The sequence below is a fragment of the Salminus brasiliensis genome, chromosome 1 (assembly GCF_030463535.1).
Source record: "Salminus brasiliensis chromosome 1, fSalBra1.hap2, whole genome shotgun sequence".
Lineage (NCBI taxonomy): Eukaryota > Metazoa > Chordata > Actinopteri > Characiformes > Bryconidae > Salminus > Salminus brasiliensis.
In genome coordinates this window covers 95,852,272-95,864,068 of record NC_132878.1, presented here as the reverse complement: position 1 = coordinate 95,864,068, position 11,797 = coordinate 95,852,272, and the positions used below count along the sequence as shown (strand labels likewise).

The 11,797-nt window shown below is 33.3% G+C and overlaps 1 protein-coding gene and 1 pseudogene across 5 annotated transcripts in view; one reads left to right on the top strand and one right to left on the bottom strand.

Moving 5' to 3' along the window:
* LOC140558047 (uncharacterized) lies at window positions 1-11,521 on the bottom strand (annotated as a pseudogene).
* ubr5 (ubiquitin protein ligase E3 component n-recognin 5) overlaps window positions 11,344-11,797 on the top strand; it is an 83,608-nt gene continuing 83,154 nt past the window's right edge. For all 5 annotated transcript variants that reach the window (XM_072692481.1, XM_072692479.1, XM_072692478.1 and 2 more), the window contains exon 1: window positions 11,344-11,581. In XM_072692481.1, the coding sequence (XP_072548582.1) occupies window positions 11,520-11,581 (62 nt within the window). In that variant the 5' untranslated portion in view covers window positions 11,344-11,519. The remainder of the gene's footprint in view (window positions 11,582-11,797) is intronic.

Here is an 11,797-nt window from a genome sequence, read left to right as displayed (position 1 = left end):
CTAACCATTACTCTGAGCATCACTCTGACCATTACTCTGACCATTACTCTAACCATTACTCTGACCATTACTCTGACCAATACTCTGAGCATCACTCTGACCATTACTCTGAGCATCACTCTGACCATTACTCTGAGCAATACTCTGAGCATTACTCTGACCATTACTCTGAGCATTACTCTGAGCATTACTCTGAGCACTACTCTGACCATTACTCTGACCATTACTCTGAGCAATACTCTGAGCAATACTCTGAGCATCACTCTGACCATTACTCTGAGCATTACTCTGAGCACTACTCTGACCATTACTCTGACCATTACTCTGAGCAATACTCTGAGCATCACTCTGACCATTACTCTGAGCATTACTCTGAGCATCACTCTGACCATTACTCTGAGCATTACTCTGACCATTACTCTGACCATTACTTTGACCATTACTCTGAGCAATACTCTGAGCAATACTCTAACCATTACTCTGACCATTACTCTGAGCATCACTCTGACCATTACTCTGAGCATTACTCTGACCATTACTCTGAGCAATACTCTGAGCATTACTCTGACCATTACTCTGACCATTACTCTGAGCAATACTCTGAGCATTACTCTGACCATCACTCTGAAAATTACTCTGACCATTACTCTGAGCATCACTCTGACCATTACTCTGACCATTACTCTGAGCATTACTCTGAGCATCACTCTGACCATTACTCTGAGCATTACTCTGAGCACTACTCTGACCATTACTCTGACCATTACTCTGAGCAATACTCTGAGCATCACTCTGACCATTACTCTGAGCATCACTCTGACCATTACTCTGAGCATTACTCTGAGCATCACTCTGACCATTACTCTGAGCATTACTCTGAGCACTACTCTGAGCATTACTCTGACCATTACTCTGACCAATACTCTGAGCATCACTCTGACCATTACTCTGAGCAATACTCTAACCATTACTCTGACCATTACTCTGAGCATCACTCTGACCATTACTCTGAGCATTACTCTGAGCAATACTCTGAGCAATACTCTAACCATTACTCTGACCATTACTCTGAGCATCACTCTGACCATTACTCTGACCATTTCTCTGAGCAATACTCTGAGCAATACTCTGAGCATTACTCTGACCATTACTCTAACCATTACTCTGACCATTACTCTAACCATTACTCTGACCACTACTCTGACCAATACTCTGAGCATCACTCTGACCATTACTCTGACCATTACTCTGAGCATTACTCTGAGCATCACTCTGAAAATTACTCTGACCATTACTCTGAGCATCACTCTGACCATTACTCTGACCATTACTCTGAGCATCACTCTGACCATTACTCTGAGCATCACTCTGAGCACTACTCTGACCATTACTCTGACCATTACTCTGAGCAATACTCTGAGCATCACTCTGACCATTACTCTGAGCATCACTCTGAAAATTACTCTGACCATTACTCTGAGCATCACTCTGACCATTACTCTGACCATTACTCTGAGCATCACTCTGACCATTACTCTGACCATTACTCTGAGCATTACTCTGAGCATCACTCTGAAAATTACTCTGACCATTACTCTGAGCATCACTCTGACCATTACTTTGAGCATCACTCTGACCATTACTCTGACCATTACTCTGAGCATCACTCTGACCATTACACTGAGCATCACTTTGACCATTACTCTGACCATTACTCTGAGCATTACTCTGACCATTACTCTGAGCATCACTCTGACCATTACTCTGACCATTACTCTGACCATTACTCTGAGCATCACTCTGACCATTACTCTGAGCATCACTCTGACCATTACTCTGACCATTACTTTGAGCATCACTTTGACCATTACTCTGACCATTACTCTGAGCATTACTCTGACCATTACTCTGAGCATCACTCTGACCATTACTCTGACCATTACTCTGACCATTACTCTGAGCATCACTCTGACCATTACTCTGACCATTACTCTGAGCATCACTCTGACCATTACTCTGACCATTACTCTGACCATTACTCTGAGCATCACTCTGACCATTACTCTGACCATTACTTTGAGCATCACTCTGACCATTACTCTGACCATTACTCTGAGCATCACTCTGACCATTACTCTGACCATTACTCTGAGCATCACTTTGACCATTACTCTGACCATTACTCTGAGCATTACTCTGACCATTACTCTGAGTATCACTCTGACCATTACTCTGACCATTACTCTGAGCATCACTTTGACCATTACTCTGAGCATCACTCTGACCATTACTCTGACCATTACTCTGAGCATCACTCTGACCATTACTCTGACCATTACTCTGACCATTACTCTGAGCATCACTCTGACCATTACTCTGACCATTACTCTGAGTATCACTCTGACCATTACTCTGAGCATCACTCTGACCATTACTCTGACCATTACTCTGAGCATTACTCTGACCATTACTCTGAGTATCACTCTGACCATTACTCTGACCATTACTCTGAGCATCACTTTGACCATTACTCTGAGCATCACTCTGACCATTACTCTGACCATTACTCTGAGCATCACTCTGACCATTACTCTGACCATTACTCTGACCATTACTCTGAGTATCACTCTGACCATTACTCTGAGCATCACTCTGACCATTACTCTGACCATTACTCTGAGCATCACTCTGACCATTACTCTGACCATTACTCTGAGCATCACTTTGACCATTACTCTGAGCATCACTCTGACCATTACTCTGACCATTACTCTGAGCATCACTCTGACCATTACTCTGACCATTACTCTGACCATTACTCTGAGCATCACTCTGACCATTACTCTGACCATTACTCTGAGTATCACTCTGACCATTACTCTGAGCATCACTCTGACCATTACTCTGACCATTACTCTGAGCATTACTCTGACCATTACTCTGAGCATTACTCTGACCATTACTCTGAGCGGAGGAACGTCAGGAACCTGCTGGGGTTTAAAAGCCGTTGGTCTCAACGAACAAATCTAATTACAGGTTCCTCTCTTTGATCTGAAATATGAGAGAGGTGTTAATGTGCTTTGTGCCTCTGAGGTCCCTAAAGACTCACACACACACACACACACACTCACACACTCACACACACACACTCACACACTCACACACTCACACACACACACTCACACACTCACACACACTCACACACACACACACACACACACAAACACACACAGTCTTAAACCTGCCTCTCTGGTGTATAGCAGTGACATGTTTAAGAGTTATATCTGTTAATAGAATTTCATACTGGATATTAATGTTATTAGAGCTTAATACTGGATATTAATGTTATTAGAACTTCATACTGGATATTAATGTTATTAGAGCTTTATACTGGATATTAATGTAAATAGAGCTTCATACTGGATATTAATGTTATTAGAGCTTCATACTGGATATTAATGTTCATAGAGCTTCATACTGGATATTAATGTTATTAGAGCTTCATACTGGATATTAATGTAAATAGAGCTTCATACTGGATATTAATGTTATTAGAGCTTCATACTGGATATTAATGTTATTAGAACTTCATACTGGATATTAATGCTATTAGAGCTTCATACTGGATATTAATGTTATTAAAGCTTCATACTGGATATTAATGTTATTAGAGCTTCATACTGGATATTAATGTTATTAGAACTTCATACCGGATATTAATGCTATTAGAGCTTCATACTGGATATTAATGTTATTATATAGCTTCATACTGGATATTAATGTTATTAGAGCTTCATACTGGATATTAATGTTAATACAGCTTTATACTGGATATTAATGTAAATAGAGCTTCATACTGGATATTAATGTTATTTGAGCTTCATACTGGATATTAATGTTAATACAGCTTTATACTGGATATTAATGTAAATAGAGCTTCATACTGGATATTAACGTTATTAGAGCTTCATTCTGGATATTAATGTAAATAGAGCTTCATACTGGATATTAATGTTATTAGAGCTTCATACTGGATATTAATGCTATTAGAGCTTCATACTGGATATTAATGTTATTAAAGCTTCATACTGGATATTAATGTTATTAGAACTTCATACTGGATATTAATGTTATTATATAGCTTCATACTGGATATTAATGTTATTAGAGCTTCATACTGGATATTAATGCTATAAGAGCTTCATACTGGATATTAATGCTAATAGAGCTTCATACTGGATATGAATGTAAATAGAGCTTCATACTGGATATTAATGTAAATAGAGCTTCATACTGGATATTAATGCTATAAGAGCTTCATACTGGATATTAATGTCATTAGAACTTCATACTGGATATTAATGTAAATAGAGCTTCATACTGGATATTAATGCTAATAGAGCTTCATACTGGATATTAATGCTATTAGAGCTTCATACTGGATATTAATGTTATTAAAGCTTCATACTGGATATTAATGTTATTAGAACTTCATACTGGATATTAATGTTATTATATAGCTTCATACTGGATATTAATGTTATTAGAACTTCATACTGGATATTAATGTTATTATATAGCTTCATACTGGATATTAATGTTATTAGAGCTTCATACTGGATATTAATGCTATAAGAGCTTCATACTGGATATTAATGCTAATAGAGCTTCATACTGGATATGAATGTAAATAGAGCTTCATACTGGATATTAATGTAAATAGAGCTTCATACTGTATATTAATGATATTATAGCTTCATACTGGATATTAATGCTATTAGAGCTTCATACTGGATATTAATGTTATTAAAGATTCATACTGGATATTAATGATATTATAGCTTCATACTGGATATTAATGATATTAGAGCTTCATACTGGATATTAATGATATTATAGCTTCATACTGGATATTAATGTAAATACAGCTTCATACTGGATATTAATGCTATTAGAGCTTCATACTGGATATTAATGTTATTATAGCTTCATACTGGATATTAATGTAAATACAGCTTCATACTGGATATTAATGTTATTAGAGCTTCATACTGGATATTAATGTTATTATAGAGCTTCATACTGGATATTAATGTTATTAAAGCTTCATACTGGATATTAATGCTATTAGAGCTTCATACTGGATATTAATGATATTAGAGCTTCATACTGGATATTAATGTAAATACAGCTTCATACTGGATATTAATGCTATTAGAGCTTCATTCTGGATATTAATGTTATTAAAGATTTATACTGGATATTAATGTTATTAAAGATTCATACTGGATATTAATGTTATTAGAGCTTCATACTGGATATTAATGATATTATAGCTTCATACTGGATATTAATGATATTAGAGCTTCATACTGGATATTAATTATATTATAGCTTCATACTGGATATTAATGTTATTAAAGCTTCATACTGGATATTAATGATATTAGAGCTTCATACTGGATATTAATGTAAATAGAGCTTCATACTGGATATTAATGCTATTAGAGCTTCATACTGGATATTAATGATATTAGAGCTTCATACTGGACATTAATGTTATTAGAACTTCATACCGGATATTTATGTTATTATATAGCTTCATACTGGATATTAATGCTATTAGAGCGTCATACTGGATATTAATGCTATAAGAGCTTCATACTGGATATTAATGCTATAAGAGCTTCATACTGGATATTAATGCTATTAGAGCTTCATACTGGATATTAATTATATTATAGCTTCATACTGGATATTAATGTTATTAAAGCTTCATACTGGATATTAATGATATTAGAGCTTTATACTGGATATTAATGTAAATAGAGCTTCATACTGGATATTAATGCTATTAGAGCTTCATACTGGATATTAATGATATTAGAGCTTCATACTGGACATTAATGTTATTAGAACTTCATACCGGATATTTATGTTATTATATAGCTTCATACTGGATATTAATGCTATAAGAGCTTCATACTGGATATTAATGCTATAAGAGCTTCATACTGGATATTAATGCTATTAGAGCATCATACTGGATATTAATGCTATAAGAGCTTCATACTGGATATTAATGTTATTAGAACTTCATATTGGACATTAATGTTATAAGCGCTTCATACTGGATATTAATGTTATTAAAGATTCATACTGGATATTAATGTTATTAGAGCTTCATACCGGATATTTTTGTTATTTTAACTTCATACTGGATATTAATGTTATTATAGAGCTTCATACTGGATATTAATGCTAATAGAGCTTCATACTGGATATTAATGCTATTAGAGCTTCATACCGGATATTAATGTTATTAGAGCTTCCTACTGGATATTAATGCTATTAGAGCTTCATACTGGATATTAATGTTATTAGAACTTCATACTGGATATTAATGTTATTAAAGATTCATACTGGATATTACTGTTATTAGCACTTCAATACTGGATATTAATGTTATTAAAGATTCATACTGGATATTAATGTTATTAGAGCTTCATACTGGATATTAATGTTATTAGAGCTTCATACTGGATATTAATGCTATTAGAACTTCATACTGGATATTAATGTTATTATAGAGATTCATACTGGATATTAATGCTATAAGAACTTCATACTGGATATTAATGCTATAAGAGCTTCATACTGGATATTAATGTTATTAGAACTTCATATTGGACATTAATGTTATAAGCGCTTCATACTGGATATAAATGTTATTAAAGATTCATACTGGATATTAATGTTATTAGAGCTTCATACCGGATATTTATGTTATTTTAACTTCATACTGTATATTAATGTTATTATAGAGCTTCATACTGGATATTAATGCTAATAGAGCTTCATACTGGATATTAATGCTATTAGAGCTTCATACCGGATATTAATGTTATTAGAGCTTCATACTGGATATTAATGCTATTAGAGCTTCATACTGGATATTAATGTTATTAGAACTTCATACTGGATATTAATGTTATTAGCGCTTCAATACTGGATATTAATGTTATTAAAGATTCATACTGGATATTAATGTTATTAGCACTTCAATACTGGATATTAATGTTATTAAAGATTTATACTGGATATTAATGTTATTAAAGATTCATACTGGATATTAATGTTATTAGAGCTTCATACTGGATATTAATGATATTATAGCTTCATACTGGATATTAATGTTATTAGAGCTTCATACTGGATATTAATGATATTATAGCTTCATACTGGATATTAATGATATTAGAGCTTCATACTGGATATTAATTATATTATAGCTTCATACTGGATATTAATGTTATTAAAGCTTCATACTGGATATTAATGATATTAGAGCTTCATACTGGATATTAATGTAAATAGAGCTTCATACTGGATATTAATGATATTAGAGCTTCATACTGGATATTAATGTTATTAGAGCTTCATACTGGATATTAATGCTAATAGAGCTTCATACTGGATATCAATGATATTAGAGCTTCATACAGGACATTAATGTTTTTAGAGCTTCATACTGGATATTAATGATATTAGAGCTTCATACTGGATATTAATGTTATTAGAGCTTCATACTGGATATTAATGCTAATAGAGCTTCATACTGGATATCAATGATATTAGAGCTTCATACAGGACATTAATGTTTTTAGAGCTTCATACTGGATATCAATGATATTAGAGCTTCATACTGGATATTAATGTTATTAGAGCTTCATACTGGATATCAATGATATTAGAGCTTCATACTGGATATTAATGATATTAGAGCTTCATACTGGATATTAATGTTATTAGAGCTTCATACTGGATATTAATGCTAATAGAGCTTCATACTGGATATCAATGATATTAGAGCTTCATACTGGATATTAATGCTATAAGAGCTTCATACTGGATATTAATGCTATAAGAGCTTCATACTGGATATTAATGTTATTAGAACTTCATACTGGATATTAATGTTATTAGTGCTTCATACTGGATATTAATGCTATAAGAACTTCATACTGGATATTAATGCTAATAGAGCTTCATACTGGATATCAATGATATTAGAGCTTCATACTGGATATTAATGCTATAAGAGCTTCATACTGGATATTAATGCTATAAGAGCTTCATACTGGATATTAATGTTATTAGAACTTCATACTGGATATTAATGTTATTAGTGCTTCATACTGGATATTAATGCTATAAGAACTTCATACTGGATATTAATGTTATTAGAGCTTCATACTGGATATTAATGTTATTATAGAGATTCATACTGTATATTAATGATATTAGAGCTTCATACTGGATATTAATGCTATTAGAGCTACATACTGGATATTAAAGCTATTAGAGCTTCATACTGGATATTAATGCTATTAAAGCTTCATACTGGATATTAATGATATTAGAGCTTCATACTGGATATTAATGCTATTAGAACTTCATACTGGATATTAATGTTATTATAGAGCTTCATACTGGATATTAATGTTATTAGAGCTTCATACTGGATATTAATGCTATTAGAGCTTCATACTGGATATTAATGTAAATAGAGCTTCATACTGGATATTAATGATATTAGAGCTTCATACTGGATATTAATGTTATTAGAGCTTCATACTGGATATTAATGCTAATAGAGCTTCATACTGGATATCAATGATATTAGAGCTTCATACAGGACATTAATGTTTTTAGAGCTTCATACTGGATATCAATGATATTAGAGCTTCATACTGGATATTAATGTTATTAGAGCTTCATACTGGATATCAATGATATTAGAGCTTCATACTGGATATTAATGATATTAGAGCTTCATACTGGATATTAATGTTATTAGAGCTTCATACTGGATATTAATGCTAATAGAGCTTCATACTGGATATCAATGATATTAGAGCTTCATACTGGATATTAATGCTATAAGAGCTTCATACTGGATATTAATGCTATAAGAGCTTCATACTGGATATTAATGTTATTAGAACTTCATACTGGATATTAATGTTATTAGTGCTTCATACTGGATATTAATGCTATAAGAACTTCATACTGGATATTAATGTTATTAGAGCTTCATACTGGATATTAATGCTATAAGAACTTCATACTGGATATTAATGTTATTAGAGCTTCATACTGGATATTAATGTTATTATAGAGATTCATACTGTATATTAATGATATTAGAGCTTCATACTGGATATTAATGCTATTAGAGCTACATACTGGATATTAAAGCTATTAGAGCTTCATACTGGATATTAATGCTATTAAAGCTTCATACTGGATATTAATGCTATTAGAGCTTCATACTGGATATTAATGATATTATAGCTTCATACTGGATATTAATGTTATTAGAGCTTCATACTGGATATTAATGATATTAGAGCTTCATACTGGATATTAATTATATTATAGCTTCATACTGGATATTAATGTTATTAAAGCTTCATACTGGATATTAATGATATTAGAGCTTCATACTGGATATTAATGTAAATAGAGCTTCATACTGGATATTAATGCTATTAGAGCTTCATACTGGATATTAATGATATTAGAGCTTCATACTGGATATTAATGTTATTAGGACTTCATACTGGATATTAATGCTATTAGAGCTTCATACTGGATATTAATGATATTAGAGCTTCATACTGGATATTAATGCTATTAGAACTTCATACTGGATATTAATGTTATTATAGAGCTTCATACTGGATATTAATGCTATTAGAGCTTCATACTGGATATTAATGTTATTAGAGCTTCATACTGGATATTAATGATATTAGAGCTTCATACTGGATATTAATGTTATTAGAGCTTCATACTGGATATTAATGATATTAGAGCTTCATACTGGATATTAATGTTATTAGAGCTTCATACTGGATATTAATGCTAATAGAGCTTCATACTGGATATCAATGATATTAGAGCTTCATACTGGACATTAATGTTATTAGAGCTTCATACTGGATATCAATGATATTAGAGCTTCATACTGGATATTAATGTTATTAGAGCTTCATACTGGATATCAATGATATTAGAGCTTCATACTGGATATTAATGATATTAGAGCTTCATACTGGATATTAATGTTATTAGAGCTTCATACTGGATATTAATGCTAATAGAGCTTCATACTGGATATCAATGATATTAGAGCTTCATACTGGATATTAATGCTATAAGAGCTTCATACTGGATATTAATGTTATTAGAACTTCATACTGGATATTAATGTTATTAGTGCTTCATACTGGATATTAATGCCATAAGAACTTTATACTGGGTATTAATGTTATTAGAGCTTCATACTGGATATTAATGCTATAAGAACTTCATACTGGATATTAATGTTATTAGAGCTTCATACTGGATATTAATGTTATTATAGAGATTCATACTGAATATTAAGGCTATTAGAGCTTCATACTGGATATTAATGCTATTAGAGCTACATACTGGATATTAAGGCTATTAGAGCTTCATACTGGATATTAATGCTATTAAAGCTTCATACTGGATATTAATGCTATTAGAGCTTCATACTGGATATTAATGCTATAAGAACTTCATACTGGATATTAATGTTATTAGAGCTTCATACTGGATATTAATGTTATTATAGAGATTCATACTGTATATTAATGATATTAGAGCTTCATACTGGATATTAATGCTATTAGAGCTACATACTGGATATTAAGGCTATTAGAGCTTCATACTGGATATTAATGCTATTAAAGCTTCATACTGGATATTAATGTTATTAGAGCTTCATACTGGATATTAATGCTATAAGAACTTCATACTGGATATTAATGTTATTAGAGCTTCATACTGGATATTAATGTTATTATAGAGATTCATACTGGATATTAATGCTATAAGAACTTCATACTGGATATTAATGTTATTAGAACTTCATACTGGATATTAATGCTATTAAAGCTTCATACTGGATATTAATGTTATTATAGAGATTCATACTGGATATTAATGTTATTATAGAGATTCATACTGGATATTAATGCTATTAGAGCTTCACTATATTATATTAATAATGTTATATATGATGATATTATAGTAATTAAGTAATAATTGGTGAAGCTACAGCACTGACAGCAGCAGCAGCAGCAGCAGCAGCAGCAGAACCCGCTTCCAGCTCCTTTATCCTGCAGAGCTCCAATCCGCTTCGCGCATCCCCGGACAGCGCCGGCAGGTCCAACCAGCGTGCGGGCTGCCTGAGCCTCGGCCGCTGTTTGGCTGAAGCCTGGAGCTTCTCCACAGACAAAACCAAGCAGCCTGCCGGAGTTAAGATGGCGGCATGTGGGTGAGGAGGTTGTGTTGTCTCAGCTCGGCTTCTTTCGTTTCGCGGAGAGAGTTTATAAAGGAATAGGGCGTTAGACCCGAGCAGGGAGGAGATAGCCCCCCATACGCACACTTTACCCCTATTTTCGGCTTGTTTTTGGAGTGAAATCATGACCTCTATACACTTCGTCGTTCACCCGCTGCCCGGGACCGAGGACCAGCTCAATGACAGGTATTTGTGTGTTTTCGGGCGGAGAAAAACAAGCCCTCGCACCGCTATCCACACGCTGTGTGCTGCTGTTTTATTCCTACACTTGTTATTAAATTATATTACAGTCTTTTAACCAACATCCGCGGTTGTTTTCAGAGGTTTTATTGACCTCAAATGGAGCACCGGGGCCCTGATTCCAGAGAGCGCTGAATCCAGCTCCGCACAGTAAGAATCCAC